The 19,854-nt window shown below is 46.8% G+C and overlaps 1 protein-coding gene across 1 annotated transcript in view; it reads right to left on the bottom strand.

Moving 5' to 3' along the window:
* JPH4 (junctophilin 4) overlaps positions 1–19,854 on the bottom strand; it is a 31,609-nt gene that overhangs the window by 10,187 nt on the left and 1,568 nt on the right. Inside the window, exons 2-5 of the mRNA XM_039338091.1 lie at positions 16,815–18,456; positions 13,676–14,465; positions 2,125–2,243; positions 25–626 (exon numbers count right to left, since the gene is read on the bottom strand). Of these exons, the coding sequence (XP_039194025.1) occupies positions 25–626; positions 2,125–2,243; positions 13,676–14,465; positions 16,815–17,193 (1,890 nt within the window). The 5' untranslated portion in view covers positions 17,194–18,456. The remainder of the gene's footprint in view (positions 1–24; positions 627–2,124; positions 2,244–13,675; positions 14,466–16,814; positions 18,457–19,854) is intronic.

Genomic DNA, 19,854 nt, shown 5'->3' with positions numbered 1-19,854 from the left:
CCTTAAAATGTGTTGACCTCTTACCTGTCTCCCCCTTTGGACTGCTTGTAGACTCTCTGGTCCCTTCAGCAGAAGAGAAGATCTGCACAGCTCCTTGTTCTTCAGTTCTGCATCAACCGGAATTCCCAAGGGTGCCGTATCGTCCTGGTTCTCCCCGGGATAAGTCTTAGGAGTGTTCCCTTCTTCCTCTTCTTCCTCCTCCTCTTCTCGGAGGCTGCCCGAGCTGCCGCTAGCTGGGCTGCCCAGCTGAGGGTGCTGAGGGACCCTCTCGTAATCTTCTTCCTCAGCTTCGTAGCTGCTCAGCTGCCCCTGTTCCTCCTCGCCTTCCCACAACCCTTCGGGAACGAGACCTGGTGTCCGAGACGGGAAACTACCCCGCGAACCCCACTCCTCCTCCACATCCAAGGTCTCGGGGAAGTGCTGGCGAGGACCCCCGTTCTCCAAAGGAGGCCAAGTCCGCCGAGGATCCCCCCGCCAGGGTTGCAGCGGAGTGGGAGGGTAACTCGGCGGTAAGCTCGGATCCGGGGTAACGTCTGAAGGGGTGATGCCGTTCTCGTAGACATGAGGACTGTCGTATTCGTGGAAATCGGTGTCGGTGCCTTCCGAATCTAGCCGGCCCCGCGGCTCTGGGGAAGGAGAAGGGAGTGGCAGTTACAAGAAAGAAGGGATAGGTATAAAAAGCTCTGGGTTCAAGAAAGATTGGCGGTGGAAATCGTTTGGATATCGTCCTCTCCTGCTCCCGACTGCAGGAGAAGAATACAGTGGTACCTCGGTACTTGTTGTGAATTGGTTCCGGGAGGCGCGACGAGTACCAACAAGAATGAGTACAAAAAATCAATTTCTCCCGTAAGGAACAGCGTAGTGAGTCACAACCCTGAAAAGTTGTAGCTTGTGCGCTGAGTACCAAACAAAGGATGAATGCCAGGGCAAAATGTTCACGTCAACATTTGCCGAGCACCGGATCTGCTTCAAAGCAGTTGAGTGCCAAGGTAACCCTGTAGCAAAATGTCCACTTGGGATTTTAAAGAAAAGAACAGGGTACGTAAATAGGAGCGACCCGGTTATTTACTATAACGCCCTTTTAAGTTAAATTCCACAGCAGCCTTTTTCAACTTTAGTCACTTTCAGATGGGAATTTCAGCCAGCTTTGGGAATTCTCGGCGTTGAAGTGTGCACAACGTAAAGTCACTACGGTTGAAAAAGACTGTTCTACAGCAACATTAATGTAATATACATGGCACATTATAACAGAATCACAGAGCTGGAAAGGATCTGGGTGGTCTTCTAGTCCAACCCCCTGCTCAGGCAGGAGACCCTACACCAGTGGTGGCGAACCTATGGCACGGGTACCAGAGGTGGCACTCAGAGCTCTCTCTGTGGGCACGCGCGCCGTCGGCCCAGTCCTAGGCCTTCAGCTGGGTTTTATAAAACCTTTTCGCTTTAGGCCTCCACCACCATTTGCAAAAAAAAAAGATTCAATCAATCAGTCAATTTCAACTTCTCGCGGGAAAAAAAAAGATCTTGCAAAGTTGAGATTGATTGATTGAACTTTTTAGTCCCACCCAGTCTGCCGTTACCACCGCAGCCACGCCCACCCAATGGGCCACGCCCACCCAATGGGCCACGCCCACCCAATGGGCCACACCCACCCGGCCCCCGACGATGCATAAGTGGGTTTTGGGTTGCAGTTTGGGCACTCGGTCTCTAAAAGGTTCGCCATCACTGCCCTAAACAATTTCGGACAAATGGTTGTCCAATCTCTTCCTAAAAGGAGGAGGAGGAAGAGGAGGAGGAGGAGGATTAACAGAATAAAGAGTTGGAAGGGACTATGGAGGTCTTCTAGTCCAACCCCCTGCTCAGGCAGGAAACCCTGTAACATTTCAGACAAGTTATTGATCCCAGAAATGTACCATTGGGTTGAGACTCGTGGACCCTTTGAGAAGTTAGGGGTCATGTTTCAGGAGATGGGACCATGCACCGAAAACCCACTGATTCCTTGGACCTTCACCACCACCCCTGCCACAAATGACCACCCCCACCACTCCCATGCTCCAGGGCTGAATTTTGAAGGAAGTAAGAGCGTCTTTACTTCTGGAGAGAAGACTCATCATGCAACCATCTCACCTGAATCCGCTAGAATGGGCTGTAATTCTTGAGCCAAAATCTTGGCCAACCGAGATGCTTCCAACGCCTTTTCGGCTGCCCCCAGGGCAGCGGCCGCCTTCAGACGAGCATCTGCAGCCCTGAGGTGGAGAAAAATTTGGGTCAGCGGGGCGGGGGGGAAGGTCCTTTCTAAAGACTCTCCTCCTAAGGTGGCCCTCCATGATGTTCAAAGACCTGATGGAGAAAGTGCTGGGTCAACGGGGAAAGAAGAATCTTTCTACAGACTCTCCTTCTCAGGTGGCCCTCCACGATGTTCAAAGAATCAGTGGAGAAAGTTTTGGGTCAATGGGGAAAGAAGAACTTTTCTAAAACTTCTCCACCTAAGGTGGCCCTCCCTGACGTTCAAAGAATTGATGGGGAAAGTGTTGGGTCAATGGGAAAAGAAGAATCTTTCTACAGACTCTCCTCTTAAGGTGGTCCTCCATGATGTTCAAAGAATCGATGGAGAAAGTGTTGGGTCAACGGGGAAATAAGAATCTTTCTACAGACTCTTCTCCTAAGGTGGCCCTCCATGACGTTCAAAGAATCGATGGAGAAAGTGTTGGGGTCAATGGGAAAAAAAGGTCCTCTCTGGTGACTCTCCTCTTAAGGTGGCCCTCCATGGCTTTCAAAGAATCACGCCAAGATGGCCAATACTGACCACCTTGGCTACTGTAGAAGCCTCCTAACCAATGTTGCCTCCATAATCTTTGCTCCTCAAGCTCTGAGGCTGGTCCTCAGCTTCAGATCTGGAGCTCCTGAGCCCTTTTGTTTAGTTCTCAGAACACATTATGGATTCAAGTCACAATTTCATTGCAAACAACGGGAGCCAAAGTCACTGATCAACCAAGTTTGGGATAGCTCTAACCCAGTGGTTCTCAACCTGTGGGTCGGGACCCCATTTGGGGTCGAACGACCATTTCACGGGGGTCACCAAACAACGCAGGCCGCCATTTCCCCCCCCCCCTTTTCCTTAGCTGTGCTACTCCCTTTTATTCTATTGGTTTTTGAAAGCCAATAGAATAGACTCTCTTGAATAGAGTCTAATTCTATTGGCTTTCAAAAGCCAATAGGAATTGTCCAGGCTGTCTCTGCCCTGCTGAGCCCGCCAAAAGTCCCATTCTGCAAACGGTGCTGCACCAGTTGAGTAGTCCTCGGCTTACGACTGGTTGAGTAGTCCTCGACTTACAACCGGTTGGGGGTCGCGGTATTAAAAAGGTTGAGAACCACTGCTCTAACCATTTGCACCTGTTCCAACCTTGGCCATTCATCCTGGGATAAATGGATGGAGAATACCCCCCCCCAAATAGTGGAAAATTTGGAAAAACATTTCCATGTCCCATAATTCCATTTTGCTGGTCTTGTCAACTTTGTTGTTGTTGTTATTTAATGTTTTCAACCCGATCCATCGGACGACAGAATTTCGATCAGGAATTTCCAGCAACGGAAATTCTGATGGCTTTGGGGAAAAAGCTGAGATATAGGTAGTCCTCGACTTGTAACCATTCTTTAGTGACCATTCAAGTTATAACAGCAACAAGAGTGTGTCTCACACTTACGACCGTTGCAGCAAGCCCACGGTCATGTGATCAACATCCAGGCACTTGGCAACTGGCCGGTACTTAGGACGGTTGCACTGTTTTGGGTCATGTGACTCCCAGTTGGAAGCTTCCCTGATGAGGAAAGTCAATGGGGGAAGCTGGATTCGCTTAGCAACCGCGTGATTCGCTTAACGACTGCAATGATTCACTTAACAAGTGTGGCAAAAAAAAAGGCCGTAAAAAGGGGCAAAACTCACTTAACCGCTGCTTTGCTTAGCCACAGAAATTTTGGGTCATATGTTGAGGATTATCTATATGTAATTTAATTTCAGGTAGTCCTCCATTTACAACACTTTTTTTAGTGACCGTTCAAAGTTACAAGGGCACTGAAAAAAGCGACTTGTGACCGTTTTTCACACTTAACGACCGTCGCAGCATCCCTGTGATCACGAAATCAGAATTCAGATGCTCAGCAACTGATTCGTATTTAGGACGGTTGCAGCATCGGGGGGAGGGTCACACGATCCTTTTTTGCGACCTTCTGATCAGCAAAGTCAATAGGGAAGTCGGATTTACTTAATAACCATGTTGCTAACAACTGCAGTGACTCACTTAACAACCGTGGGTAAGAAAGTTCGTAAAACGGGGTAAACTCACTTCACATAAGTCTCACTTAACAACATACATTTTGGGCTCAATGGTGGGTGTAAGTTGAGGACCTACGACCTCAACTTCACTTCACATGTCTCACTTAACAACATACATTTTGGGCTCAATGGTGGTCGTAAGTTGAGGACCTACACCTCAACTTCTATATTTTTTTTTCAATTGGACGGTTATTTTCCAAACGTCTCGGCCTCTTAAGAATTGGTAATTTGGTCTGTTTGGTCCATACAGTATGTAGGGAATGTTTGTGGAGAATAAACCTTCTTAAGAAACTTTGCATAATCTTTATTATGCAAAGTGGGACTCTCTCTCAGGACCGGAGATTAAGCCAAATAATAATAATAATAATGATTTGAGGTCACTTTTGGTGAAATGCCGGGCGTTATCTCAGCTTGTTCTACCACCTCAGTGAGACTTAAGATGGTTTATTGGTTAGTACGCTTTGTCCGTACCGCATTATGTCTGAATTAATGCATTGTTAATCGTGTTTTGAGTTTAGCGGGTCATGGGAATCCAGGCTAATTCACATGTTGAAGGAAAAATCTTCTTCATGGTTCAGTCCAAGCCGGGAATAAACAACATGGCGACTACTTTAGAAAGGTTTCTCCTCTTCAATAAACTGCAACCTTCTTTTTAAAGCAGTCGCCATGTTGTTTATTCCTGGCTAAGCATCACACAGAAGCACAGAAATGTGAAGATGGAGGGGAACAGAAAGGTCATCTAATCTGGCATTTCTCAACCTGGGCAGTTTTAAGACAGGTGGACTTCAACTCCCAGAATTCCCCAGCCAACATGGCCTCCCCATGTTGCGGCCTATAAATTTTTGAGGCAAGGGAAGACGGCTCGTTTTTTTTTTTTAAGATGGTCCCTGGGATTCACAGCGCTGACTTTTGGCAGAAGTCCTCAACCTAACGGCCACAGTTGGGGATCAGAACTTCTGTTGCTAAGCAAGGCAATTATTAAGTGGGCCACCCCAAATTTTATGACCTTTTCTACCACTGTTGCTAAGTGAATCACTGCAGCTGTTAGTAACACGGTTGTTAAGTGAATCGGGCTTCTGCCATCGACTTTGCTTGTCCGAAGGTCGCAAAAGGGGATCACATGACCCCCCCGGGACACAGCACCGTCATAAATATGAGTCAGTTGCCAAGCATCTGAATTTTGATCACGTGACCACGGGAGATGCTGGAATGGTTGTAAGTGTGGAAAAACGGCCCTAGGTGACTTTTTCAGTGACGTTGTAATTTTGAACGGTCACTAAATGAAACGGTTGTAAGTCAAGGACTAACTGTATGAGATCTCGAGAGATTGCGAATTGCAGAATTGCTCCCGGCTAGTGTTCAGGTTAGTCCTCGATTTGCAACAGTTCATTTAGTGACGGTTCAAAGTTACAACCGCAACTTAAAAAAAAGGACTTATAACCGTTTTTTCACGCTTACAATCGTTGTGGCATCCCAATGGTCATTGGATCAAAATTCAGACGCTTGGCATCTGGCTCATATTTATAACAGTCACAGTGCCCCGGACTCACGTGATCCCTTTTGCGACCACTTTGAAGGTTAATGCATCAAAATAAAAAGTCCTATTTTTTTTAATCCTTAGACAACCAATTCATCTCTCTCTCTCTTTATCTATCATCCCTTTCTCTCTCTCTCTCTCATCTCTCTAGATATATCTATCTATCATCTCTATCATCTCTCTCTATTTATCTATTTATCATCTCTCTCTCTATTTATCTATCATCTCTCTTTATCATCTTTCTCTCTGTCATCTCTCTCTATCACCTATCTATCATCTCTCTCTCTCTCTATCTACCATCTCTCTATCTATCATCTCTCTATCAATCATCTCTCTATTATCTATCATCTCTATCATCTTTATCATTCTCTCTATCATCTATCTATCTATCTATCTATCATCTCTCTATCTCTATCTATCCTCTCTCTCTATTTATCTATCATCTCTATCATCTTTCTCTCTCATATCGATCTATCTATCTCTATCTATCTATCACCTCTATTTATCTATCTATCATCTCTTTCTATCATCTTTCTGTCATCTCTCTATTATCTCTATTTATCTATATATCATCTATCTATCATATCTATCTATCTATTATCTATTTATCTATTATCTCTCTTTATCTATCATCTTTCTCATCTTTCTCTCATCTCTCTCTCTCTATCATCTCTCTATTTATCTATCTATCCTCTCTATTTATCTATCATCTCTATCATCTTTCTCTCTCTCTTATCTATCCTCTCTCTCTATTTATCTATCTAATCTCTATTTATCTATCATCTCTCTCTTTATCTATCATCTCTCTATCATCTCTCTATCTTCTCTCTATCTATCTATCTATCTATCATCTCTATCTATCATCTTTCTATCTATCATATCTATCTATCATCTTTATCTCTATCATATCTATCTATCTATCTATCTATCTATCTATCTATTATCTATATTTATCTCTCTCTCTCTCTCTCTCTCTCTCTCTCATCTCTGTCTCTGTCTCTTGCACACACATACACACCAGGAAAGACTTTGTGATCATCACATTTTGGTGCTACAAATAAGTTGCTCATTGCAGCTCTCCTTTATTTCTTCCCTTCCCCTCAAAAACATTTTAAAAATTGCCTCCTTGTTTAACAATTACCCAGGATGGGAGAAAAGCTCCTTCTGGATATATATCAAGTCTCTTTTATTTTTTATTTTTGTTAAAACAAGACTGAGTCGCTTGGGCTAGCGAAGTGGACAGCATATAATTTGAATTCATCAATAAAACCATAAAGTGCCGACCGTCCCCAACTTACAACAGTTATTTAGTGACTGTTCAAAGTTACAACGGCGTTTGAAAAAAGGCTCCCGTTTCACACACTTCTGATCATTGCGGCATCCCCGGGGGGGTGTCATGCGATCCAAATTCGGACGCTTAGCAACTGGCTCATATTTACGACGGTCGCCGTGTCCCTGAACGTTGTGGGATTCACCTTTTGTGACCTTCTGACAAGCTGGATTCATTTAACGTGACTAACTTAACACCTGCAGGGATTCGCTTCACCCCAGTAGCAGGGATGATTGTAAAAGGGTGCAAAACTCACTTAACAACGGTCTCGCTTAGCAACGGACCCCATCGTGATCGTAAGTGGAGGACTGCCTATAATAAAACTTGTTTTTTCTTAGACAAGTGTCTCAGCCTCCACCAAGTCGTTCTCTTGAACCCAATCCAGCTGCTTTAGCATCTTACAGCTTTAATTATCGGTTCTCCAGCAATGTGATTTTTTTTTTTATTTCATTACATGCTGTTCTTGCAAGGCTGTTTATTCCCTCTTTTTTTTTTTTGCAAGCTTTGAAGCACCAAGAAGGAGCGAGATGCGTGGATGATTAACCTCGGGGCATCTAACATCTTTTTCGTACTACCTACAGGTAAGTCCTCGGCTTACGACCACAACTGAGCCTCAGAATGGACGTTGCTAAGCGAGACATTTGTTAACTGAGCTTTGCTCCACTTTACTGCAGTTCTTAAGCCTGAAAGATGGTTGTTAACCGAATCCAGGTTGTCCTCGGCTTACGACTACAAATGAGCCCGACGGTTACGTCGCTAAATGAGAACTCTGTTAAGGGGAGTTTTGCCCTGTTTTACGACTTTTCATGCCACGTTTGGTTAAGGGAATCAGGGCAGCTGTTTAAATCGGTAACCCGGTTGCTAAGTGAATCTGACCTCCCCATTGATTTTGAGGGGGATCACGTGATCCCGGGACGCTGCAATCGTCGTAAGTATGAGTCAGTTGCCAAGCTCCTGAATTGTGACCGCGTGACCGTGAGAATACTGTGACAGTCGTAAGTGTGAAAATGGCCGTAAGCCACTATTTTGAATGCTGCCGTAACTTGGAACGGTCACTAAATGGACTGTTATAATTCAATGACTATTTATATAAACTATCAGGGTTTAAAGGGGGAGGTGTAAGGAAAAATGCGCCCCTTTTACAACCGGTCAAGCAAATATCTCTGAACGTTGGGCGACTCTTCTATCAGACCGATATGGAAAAAGAGCTTTCAGTTGTAAAGACATCACAAAAATAAAAGACGGATGTGTCATCACAACAGTCAGAATATATACAGTTGCTACACACTATGTTTTTGGGGTCCAGCTCAGTATTTGAGCTGCGTCCACAACATCCAGGAGTGCAGTTAAACAAGGAGTGCTCGACTTACGACCACGACTGAGCCGAAAATTTCCGTTGCTAAGTGAGACGTGTGTTCAGGGAAACTCGCTTAACATTTTGCCCCATTTTACCACTTTTCTTGCGGCAGTTGTTAAGTTCATAACAGCTGTTGAGAGAATCCGGGCTTCCCCCCATTGACTTTGGTTGTCCGAAGGTCGCAAAAGGGGATCACGTGACCCCGAGGGCACGGCACCCATCGTAAATATGAGTCGGTTGCCAAGTGCCTGAAGTTGGATCACATGATCCTTGAAGAGGTTTCACTTCTCATCCAAGAAGCTTCTTCAGTTTCTAACTGAATGGTGGAGGATGAAAGGATTTACCGTACTTTCCGGCGTATTAGATGACTCGGCATATAAGACAACCTCCGACTTTGGAGCTGATTTGCATGCCTAGAAAGTCATCTTATACACTGGAAACTACCGTAATTTCCAGCGTATAAGACAACTCGGCGTATAAGACGACCCCTGACTTCGGAGCCGATTTGAATGCTTTAGAAAGTCGTCTTATATGCCGGAAAATACGGTATATCCCTTTGCAGTCACCTCCTGTTTACAATGCGGTCCTTTCAGCAGTTTCAAAAAAATTTCCACACCTATTTGCACTATCCAGATGACCCTGAGGGCTCAGATAAATCTCCAGGTGGCCTCAACGACTCTCAGAGTGAGTATGAATGACCAGATGACTTCAAGGAATACAGCTAGTCCAAGAAGCTTCTTCAGTTCTGACCAAATGGTGGAGGACGGAAGGATTTATAATCCTTTACAGTCATCTGGTCATTAGTACTCTCCCTGAGAACTCTTGAAGCTACTGGAGGTTTATCTCTGCCCTCAGGATCACCTGAATCAGAGTGCAAATGGGTGTGGAGCCTTCTTGGAACGGCTGAAACGACCGTGTGGTAAACAGGAGGAGAGGTGTTGTTATAACACCACCAGCCCCGTTGAGAGAGGGGTTCGAAAGAGGGGTGAAAGAGGCCATCTACGTTAAGACGGAACAGGCCTCTCTCAACAGTGGGGGAGGGATACGACACCACCTCTCCTCCTGTTTACCACACGGTCTTTCCAGCAGTTTCAAAAAAAGTTCCACCCCCCCACTGGCACTCTGATTCAGGTGACCCTGAGGGCACAGATAAACCTCCAGGTGGCCTCAACGACTCTCAGAGAGAAGTACTAAGGGCCAGGTGACTGCGAAAGAATACAGGCAGTCCAAAAAGCTTCTTCAGTTCTGACCGAATGGCGGAGGACGGAAGGATTGATATGCCTTTGCGGTCATCTGGTCGTTAATTCTCCCTCTGAGAGTCGTTGAGGCCACTTGGGGGTTTATCTGTGCCCTCAGGGTCACCTGAATCAGAGTGCAAATTGAGTGTGGAGCCTTCTTGGAACTGCTGAAAGGACCGTGTGGTAAACAGGAGAGAGGTGATGGTGTATCCTTCCCCTCTGTTGAGAGAGGACTGTTTTGTCTTAATGTAGATGGCCTCTTTGACTCCTCTTTCGAACCCATTCCTCAACTGAGGGGGGGCGGTTACAACACCCCCATCTCCTGTTTAAACAGACTCCTTTCGGTAGTTCCAAGAAGGCTCCACAGCCAAATATTTGCACTTTGATTCAGGTGACCCTGAGGGCAGAGATAAACCTCCAAGTGGCCTCAACGACTCACAGAGGGAGTACTAACGACCAGGTGACTGCAAAAGAATACAGTTAGTCCAAGACGCTTCTTCAGTTCTGACCGAATGGCGGAAGATGGAAGGATTGATATGCCTTTGCATTCATCTGGTCGTTAGTACTCTCCCTAAGAGCCGTTGAAGCCACTTGGAGGTTTATCTCTGCCTTCAGGCTCATCTGAATCAAAATACAAATGGGTGTAAAACCTTTTGGGAACTGCTGAAAGGACCGTGTAGTAAACAGGAGAGAGGCGGCGTTGTAACCCCCCCCCTCAGTTGAGAGAGGGGTTCAAAAGAGGGGTCACCTACATTAAAACGGAACAGTCCTGTCTCAACAGAGGGGGAGGGATATGACACCACCTCTCTCCTGTTTACAACATGGTCCTTTCAGCAGTTTCAAATAAAGTTCCACACTCATTTTCACCCTTCAGATGACCCTGAGGGCTCAGATAAACCTCCAAGAGGCCTCAACGACTCTCAGAGGGAGTACTAACGACCAGATGACTGCAAAGGCATATCAATCCTTCCATCCTCCGCCATTCGGTCAGAACTGAAGAAGCTTCTTGGATTATCTGTATTCTTTTGCAATCATCTGGTCATTAGTACTCCCTCTGAGAGTTGTTGAGGCCACATGGAGGGCACAGATAAACTTCCAAGTGGCCTCAACGACTCTCAGAGTACTAATGACCAGATGGCTGCAAAAGAATACAGGTAGTCCTCAGCTTACAACCACAATTAAGCCCAAAATTTCTGATGCTCAGCGAGACGTTTGCTAAGCAAGTTTTGCCCCGCTTTATGACCTTTCTTGTAACGGTTATGAAGCAAATCCCCGCCACTGTTCAGTTAGCATCGTGGTTGTTAAGTGAATCTGGCTTCCCCATGAACCTGGCTTGTGAGGAGGCGGCACGAGGCGATCGCACGACCCCAGGACCCTGCGACCGTCGTAAATACGAGTCAATTGCCAAGCGTCTGAATTTTTTGTCGTGGGACCCTGGGGATGGCGCAACGGCCACAAAGCGTGAAAAACGCTTTGTTTTCCATTGCTGTTGTCGCTTTGAACGGCCACTAAACGAACCGTTGAAAGGCGGGGATTACCTGCAGAAAACCCTTCCATCCTCCACCATTCAGCCAGAACTGAGGAAGCTTCTTGGATAAGAAGCGAAACCTCTTCAAGGTTGAAAAAAAGTCCAGTTGCCATTTGAATCCCGACAGATTGCAAAACTGCCTTTGAGCCCGAAAAGAAAGAAATGAAAAAGGGATTATTGCTGCAATGGGAGGTGGGGGGGGGATAGGCTCTGCTTGGATGCAACTATCCCTCCCCAAAAGTGTGCTTGCCTCCTTGCAATTCGCCTCCCCTATACACAAATATCACCCACACAACACCTGGTTTGCCTTCACCCACGCAACCTTCATCCTAGTTTGTTTATGCACACAGCTCCTCCTCTTCACTGTCTGCTCCTCTTGTTTCCATGCCTCTCAGCTCCCCCACCCTTGTGTGTTTGTGTCTGTGCGTGTGTGTGTGTGTGTGTGAGAGAGAGAGAGAGAGAGAGAGAGAGAGAGAGAGAGAGAGAGAGAGAGGACAACATTTCTCCTGATCAGCCCCATTCCTGCCTCTTCTCCCCCTGGACAACTCCACCTCACTCCCTCCCTCCCCTCCCTGATCCATGCCCGTAGGATGCGGCAGCTGTTGCCATGGCAGCCGTTAGCCAATCGCCTCGCCTGTCCTCCTGTTGCCTAGGTGACTGGGCAGCCTACACCAAGAGCGGCCTTTTTTACACACTCACACACACATACAAAAACACAAATAGGCACATGCGTGCATACACACATACAAACACACACAGAGAGACTCATCTACAACTTTACACCAAGAAAGAGAGAGAGAAAGGGAGAGAGAGAAAAAGAGGAGAATGAAATAGAGGGAGGGAGAAAGAAAGAAAGAGAGAGAGAGAGAGAGAGAGAGAGAGAGAGAGAGAGAGAGAGAGAGAAAAGAGGAGAAAGAAATAGAGGGAGGGAAAAAGAGAGAAAGAAAGAGAGCGAGGAAGAAAGAGCGACAAAAGGAGAAAAAGAGAGAAAGAGCGGGAGAAAGAGAGAACGAGAGAACGAGAGAAAGAAAGAGAGAAACAGAGAGAAGAAAAAAGAGGAGAATGAAATAGAGGGAGGGAGAAAGAGAAAGAAAAAGAGTGAGGAAGAAAAAGAGAGAAAAGGAGAAAAAGAGAGAAAGAGAAAGGGAGAAAGAGAGAAGGAGAGAAAGAAAGAGAGAAAGAGAGAGGGAGAGAAAGAGAAAAGAGGAGAAAGAAATAGAGGGAGAGAGAAAGAGAGAGAAAGAGAGCAAGGAAGAAAGAGGGAGAAAGAGAGAGAAAATGAGAAAAAGAGAGAAAGAGCTGGAGGGAAAGAAAGAGAGAAAGAGAGAGGGAGAGAAAGAGAGAGGGGGGGCAGGAGGCCTGCTTAGGGAGCAGGAAGGAAAGGGAAAACAGCTAGAATTAAGGCTAGAAAAGGGAATATTTTAAAAAGAAAGGAACATAGAAACAAAAGGAAAAAGGGGATTTGATAGATGAGGAAAATAGAGGCAGAGCAGGAGAAGGACGAAAAGGAAAGAAAATGCAGATGGAAAAAAAGAGAAGAAGAAAAAAAGATGGACAGACAGCCTTAGAAAACTGCCTCAATTCATCTTATCTCCCTTTATTTTGAGGGCGGGAGCCAAAGTCTACACACCTAATGCACACCCGACAACAGCAGACGCAGCAACAACAAGCATTTTAATCCCTCCCCACCAGCCACAGATTATTTTTATAAGCAATTTTCCATCCAGGTGGATTTTTACGTGTTAAAGTCTGTGTGGGACTCAAAATACCAGAAAGAGAATTGCTATTCCGCCTCTTTTTAAAATGGCTCCTGCTGAGAGGGAGAAATTCTCCTCTTGACCAACTGCAATTCTGCGTCCTCTCTATAAAAATATATATTTTTTTAAAAAAAATCAGAATAAATCTAGGAACACGTTTCCCAACCAACCGATCTTAGGCCGAGGCAGAAGCTGGGAATAAAACTCACAAAAATCTTGAGGTAAAATGTTAGAAATGTTGTCCCTCACGTAAAGCTCATTTTAGTTCTAGAACCAAGGGTGACTTCAACTCCCAGAATTCCCCAGCCAGCCATGCTGGCTGGGGAATTCTGGGAGCTGAAGTCCACAAGTCTTAACGTCGCCAAGGTTGGACACCCCTGGTCCAGACCATGGAAGAAGAACATCTTCCGATGTTCACAGATTTCAGTGAGGACATCTCAGCAATTCAGTCGTTGTCCACCCACATTTTGAGGATTCTTTCAAGGCAAGTCAACCGTCTCCCATGTCAACCCTTGAGTGAAGCCATCAATGAAAAGGTTGTAGGAATGTGCTATCCTCTGTCCTCTTCCCGCCCACCACCCCCAGTTTCCCCTCTTACCTGGCAATGGCTAACTCTTGCTTCTGACGAGCCATGCTGACTGCTCTGCGGGCCACCTCGACGGCTCGGTCCACTTTCTCTTTGACTTTGCTCCGTCGAAGCGGGATGAGGTTCTTCACCTTCCCGCTCACCAACCGGTTGAGCTTGTACTTCCCTTCTTCTTTGGAACCGTCGGGGTAGGTGGTGCGCCCGTACCCGTGTCTCCGGTTCCCTAACCACTCGCCCTCGTACCGCAGACCGTTGGAGCGGCGACTCACCCCGTAGCCGCTGCGCCGGTCGGCCCGCCATTCTCCCGCATAGACCTCGGTGGAAGAACCTTCGATGGTCAGAGTTGAAGGCAGCTCAGGAGGTTCAGTCTCGGCGTAGCTGAGGGTGGTGGCCTCGCTTCCTGCCGAACTGACCCCTGCCTCGCTCTTGAGGGACCCCCGCTTGCTGCCCAGAGAGGCTTTTGACTCGGCCCTCCGCACTCGTAGCCCGCTCAGGAGCAAGGAACGCCGGAAGAACCCTCCACTTTTCTTCTTGGTGCCCTTGGGGAAGTCTGGATCTCCAGGGAACGCTAAGACAAAGCCACCCCTGGATCCTGAGGCAGGGCTGTCCCCAGGGAGTGGTGGAGGAGGCAGCGGAGGAGGAGGGAGAGGAACCACAGGGACGTTAGGATCGGCCTCACTGTGGAGAGACTCCAGAGAGGTCCGATGTGGGGAGCGCACCAGGGTGGCTTGTCGGTACGGGACACTCTGGCGCACTCCATATCCATGACGCTTGCCGGACTGCCACTGGCCTTGGTAAGTACCTACAGTGGAGGAACAGGAGGGGTCAAACAAAGTAGGTGAAGGACATTCAACATCGCTCGGACAAGAGAGGTCCAAAATAGGCTGCATTAACAGAGGGATAGAATCAAGATCACTTGCAGTGTTAATACCACTTTACAAGGCCTTGGTAAGGCCACACTTGGAATATAGCATCCAGTTTTGGTCACCACCATGTAAAAAAGATATTGAAACTCTAGAAAGAGTGCAGAGAAGAGCAACAGAGATGGTTAGGGGACTGGAGGCTGAAACATATGAAGAACGGTTTCTGGAATTGGGTATGTTTAGTTTAATAAAGAGAAGGACTTGGGTTGACATGATAGCAGTGTTCCAGTACCTCAGGGGCTGCCCCAAAGAAGAGGCAGTCAAGCTATTCTCCAAAGCACCTGAAGGGAGGACAAGAAGCAACGGATGGAAACTAACCAAGGAGAGAAGCAACCTAGAAATAAGGAGAAATTTCCTGACAGTTAGAACAATTAATTAGTGGAACAACTGGCCACCAGAAGTTGTGGGTGCTCCAACACTGGAAGTTTTTAAGAGGAGACTGGACAGCCATTTCTCTGAAATGGAATAGGGTTTCCTGCCTGAGCAGGGGGTTGGACTAGATGACCTCAAAGGTCTACTCTACTCTACTCTACTCTGCTCTGCTCTATTCTACTCTACTCCACTCTACTCTGTTTCTGTTTCTATTTCTATTCTCCATCACCACTGCCATCATCGCCATTATGTTAGGACACACAGATGGTGTTCTAGAAGAACATCGAGATGAAAAAAATGAAGCAATGGTGTGCAACGGTGTGATAGAGAAGTGGAAAGAACTACCACCACCACCATCATCATCACCACCGTTACCACAACCACCTCCTCTACCCATTATTTTGGGGCAGATGGTCTTCTAGAGGAACATCTAGTCCAGGGGTAGGCAACCTTGACTTTTTTATGTCTCGTGGACTTCAACTCCTAGAATTCCTGAGCCAGCTTGGCTCAGCTTGGAAACCTCTCCCTTTTCCTTCAGCGTGGCTGGTTCAGGGATTCTGGGAGTTGAAGTCCACGAGTCATAAAAGAGCCAAGGCGGACTATTCTTGGTTTAGATGAAAGAACGAAACAATGATGTATGAAAGCAAATGAAGAAATCTGACCACCTTTATTGCACCACATCGCCACCACAACCACCAAAACCACAATCATCACTACCACAACCACCATAACCATTGCCACCACAGCCATCACCATAACCATCGCCACCACAACCATTGCTACCACAATCACAACCATCACTACCACAATCACAACCATCGCAACCACTGCCACAACTATCACCATGATTGCCAACCATCGCCACCACAACCATCGCCACAACCATCACCACCACAACCATCGCCACAATTGCCACAATTGTTACAACCACAACTACTGCCATCACAAACACCACCACCACAACCATCGCCACAACCACAACCACAATCACAACCATCGCCACCACAGCCATCGCCACAACCATCACCACAATCACTGCCACAACCATAACCACTGCCACCACAAACACCGCCACTACAACCATTACTACCATCACAAGCACAACCGCCGCCACCACAATCAACACCACCACAACCAACTCCACAACCACTGCCACCACAACCATCATCACCATGATCACCACCTCCACCATCTTAGGACACCTAGATGGCACACTTGAGGAAGAGCGACATGAAGAGATGAAGCAACAGATTACGAAAAGTGTGTGGAGAGATGGAAAGAACTAAAGTCTTCTCTAGCTGCTCCTCAACAAACTTGTGGGGGAGAACTTCTCTCCAAGACACAAAGCACATAAGTGTTGCTCAAGTAAGGTCCACAGGTTTACCTGGGACACTACACACCCTCCTCACAACCAGTTTTCCTCGTTGCCTTGTGGCAGGGGGCTTTGTGATATCCGAAGCAGACCATCCAGATCGTTCCATATAACATCAACCTTGTGAACTCTCAAGCTTTCTCCATCCGCTATGCATTCAAGATGGACAGTGATTAATAGTTATATGTTATTTATATGTAAAAGTGTAGGTATATGCCAATGCATGTACGTAGCACATCTATATGTGTGCTATGTATTTTGAGAGCAGGCAACAGAATCTCATTTTTTCACGAGGGCCACTGTTCCCCATAGTTAAAAAAATGACAATAAAGGTGTATCTTATCAATCTTAACTAGACAGGGACACGGCGTCACAAGCCAGATGGACAGACACAATCAGATGACAAATATGAAATCGGGACCACCGGGCCACGAAGAAACAATGGACCACCCCAACCCTTTCTTGACACGTTCTCCTGGCTCACCTCCATCCGCGTAGGTCTCCATCCCGTAGCCATCCTGAAGACCTTCACGCCACATGCCTTCATAGACGACGCCCGAGTGGCTTTCCCAGATGCCCAGGTGGCCCTTCAGCCCGTGGCACCACTCCCCTTTATAACTCCACTTACTCTTCCGCTCGGTGCCCAGGCCGCTGCGCTTGCCTTGACTCCAGAACCCCTGGTAGGTGTTTCCGCTGGGCCAAGTGTAGACGCCCAGAGATTCGAAACCGCGACTCCAACGCCCGCTGTACTCCCCCTGGGCGCCAGGGCCTGTGCACACCCCGTAGCCATGTGCCCGGCCTTCTTCCCAGTCGCCGACATAGCAGCCTCCATCATCAAACTCAAATCTGCCTCCCTTGGACATTCATGTAATGTTTTCTCCCCGGTCAATCGGGCCGCAGTTACCTCCGAGTCCCCGTGCGCATCTCTGCTGCCCGTCAAAGTCGTTTCTACATGGCTGGGCTCCGCCTAGACCGGCTTCAGCCCTCCATGGCTCTTTCTGGATAGCCAGACATCGATCTGGCAGCCGTTCTCCGTCTCTGTGGCCAGAAGGCGCCGGCTTGGGTGAACTGCAATTCCAATTTGCTAATGCCGGCTTGTTTTATTTTCCTTGGACGCCAACTACGGAGCACCGAGAAGGAACCCAAAAGTCTTCTTGGCAGCCTCCAAGGTCCTCCGTGGACTGAAGCCGGAAGAAACTAGCGGCAGGGCGAGTCCGACATTTAGTGGTCACGAACATGCGGCAGGGTTGGGATTATATGAAAGTTTAGAAAAACAGGCGTGAAAGTGCAAAAATTTGTTTGGAAAAAAAAAATCAGTGTTGCTCTCAGCACAGATTGCTGCTCTTTGTAGTTTATAAGACACACACACACACACACACACACGCAAAAAGTCTTCCAAGTACAAACAAAGCAAGAGTCCAGGCGTTATCTGTTGATGGTCCTCAAGACTCTAACTGGAGGTGCACGGAATTGGAGAAGAATTGGACACCTGGAATATCAGGAGACATGGGCTTTCTGAGGTCTGTGGAGGAATCTGGTGGAGCCACAGACAATCTAAGTGCTTTGTAGAGCCCAGGGTGGGAGGTTTTTTTTTTTTGGTGAGGACCATACATGCGAGTTCCTAGAAGAACTTCATTTTGGTGCGTCTTCTCGTTCTTCAGCAGCAAGAGACAACCAATTGGTGACTACCTTCCATTTCACCAGTTCAGGACAGATGCAGGACTGCCAAAAAGGTGTAGACCTAAACTCTTTGGTTGAAAAGTCTGGGCTGATCAGTGGTAACTTATGGACAGCAGAGAACCAGAAGGTGGATCCCCAATTGCAGCTGGCCATGAAGTCATGGTGATACTCCATTCATGGTGGCTGAGGGACCTTCCAAGTCCTCAACTAAGCTTCCATGAGCTCTTCTTGGTCTTAAGAGGACATCCGTGAACGGAGGTTGTGGAACTCAGGGGCCACAAAAACTCTGCCTCAGACAGAAAAAGGGGTCCTGGGGTTTTCTTCCCTAAGGGCCCATCAGAAGCAATCTAGACTGTGCCCACAATTGGTCAACCTCTTCTGAGCGGTGGGGAGGCAGTAGAGTTGGTGAGGAGCAACACCCGGTGGTACAAAAAGTAGAGAACACCCTGCATCAAGAGACATAGGGATTAGGAACACACTCAAGTGAGCATTGCAGAGAGAGGGGGAGGCAGGAGGGAGGGAGGAAGAGAGGGAGGGAAAGAAAGAGAGGGGGGGAGGCAGGAGGGAGGGAGGAACAGAGAGAGGGAAAGAAAGAAAGAAAGAAAGAAAGAAAGAAAGAAAGAAAGAAAGAAAGAAAGAAAGAAGGAGGGTGGGAGGAAGAGAGGGGAAAAAAGGAGAAAGAAAGAAAGAAAGAAAGAAAGAAAGAAAGAAAGAAAGAAAGAAAGAAAGAAAGAGGAGGAGAGGCAGGAGGGAGGGAGGAACAGAGAGGGAAAGAAAGAAAGAGGGCAGGAGGGTGGGAGGAAGAGAGGGAAAGAAAGAGAGAAGAAAGAAAGAAAGAAAGAAAGAAAGAAAGAAAGAAAGAAAGAAAGAAAGAGGGGGGAGAGGCAGGAGGTTGGGAGGAACAGAGAGAGGGAAAGAAAGAAAGAAAGGAAGGAAGGAAGAAAGGAAGGAAGAAAGAAAGAGGGCAGGAGGTGGGAGGGAAAGAAACAAGAGAGAGAAGAAAGAAAGAAAGAAAGAAAGAAAGAAAGAAAGAAAGAAAGAAGGAGGGTGGGAGGAAGAGAGGGGAAAAAAGGAGAAAGAAAGAAAGAAAGAAAGAAAGAAAGAAAGAAAGAAAGAGGAGGAGAGGCAGGAGGGAGGGAGGAACAGAGAGGGAAAGAAAGAAAGAGGGCAGGAGGGTGGGAGGAAGAGAGGGAAAGAAAGAGAGAAGAAAGAAAGAAAGAAAGAAAGAAAGAAAGAAAGAAAGAAAGAGGGGGGAGAGGCAGGAGGTTGGGAGGAACAGAGAGAGGGAAAGAAAGAAAGAAAGGAAGGAAGGAAGGAAGAAAGGAAGGAAGAAAGAAAGAGGGCAGGAGGTGGGAGGGAAAGAAACAAGAGAGAGAAGAAAGAAAGAAAGAAAGAAAGAAAGAAAGAAAGAAAGAAAGAAAGAAAGAGAGAGAGAGAGAGGCAGGAGGGTGGGAGGAAGAGAGGGAAAGAAAGAGAGAAGAAAGAAAGAAAGAAAGAAAGAAAGAAAGAAAGAAAGAAAGAGGGCAGGAGGTGGGAGGGAAAGAAACAAGAGAGAGAAGAAAGAAAAAAAGAAAGAAAGAAAGAAAGAAAGAAAGAAAGAAAGAGAAAGGGAGGGAGGCAGGAGGATGGGAGGGAGAGGGAAAGAAAGAAGAAAGAGAAAGAAAGAAGGCAGGAGGATGGGAGGAAGAGAGGGAAAGAAAGAAAGAAAGAAAGAAAGAAAGAAAGAAAGAAAGAAAGAAAGAAAGAAAGAAAGAAAGAAAGAAAGGGGGCAGGAAGGAGGGAGGAACAGAGAGAGGAAAGAAAGTAAGAAGACAGGAGGATGGGAGAAAGAGAGGGAAAGAAAG

The sequence above is a fragment of the Crotalus tigris genome, unplaced genomic scaffold (genome assembly GCF_016545835.1).
Source record: "Crotalus tigris isolate CLP2741 ecotype Arizona unplaced genomic scaffold, ASM1654583v1 scf7180000017690.20705106771:4171800, whole genome shotgun sequence".
In the NCBI taxonomy this organism is placed as follows: Eukaryota; Metazoa; Chordata; class Lepidosauria; order Squamata; family Viperidae; genus Crotalus; species Crotalus tigris.
Note: the sequence above shows the minus strand (reverse complement) of the source record. Positions and strands in the feature narration are given on the sequence as shown.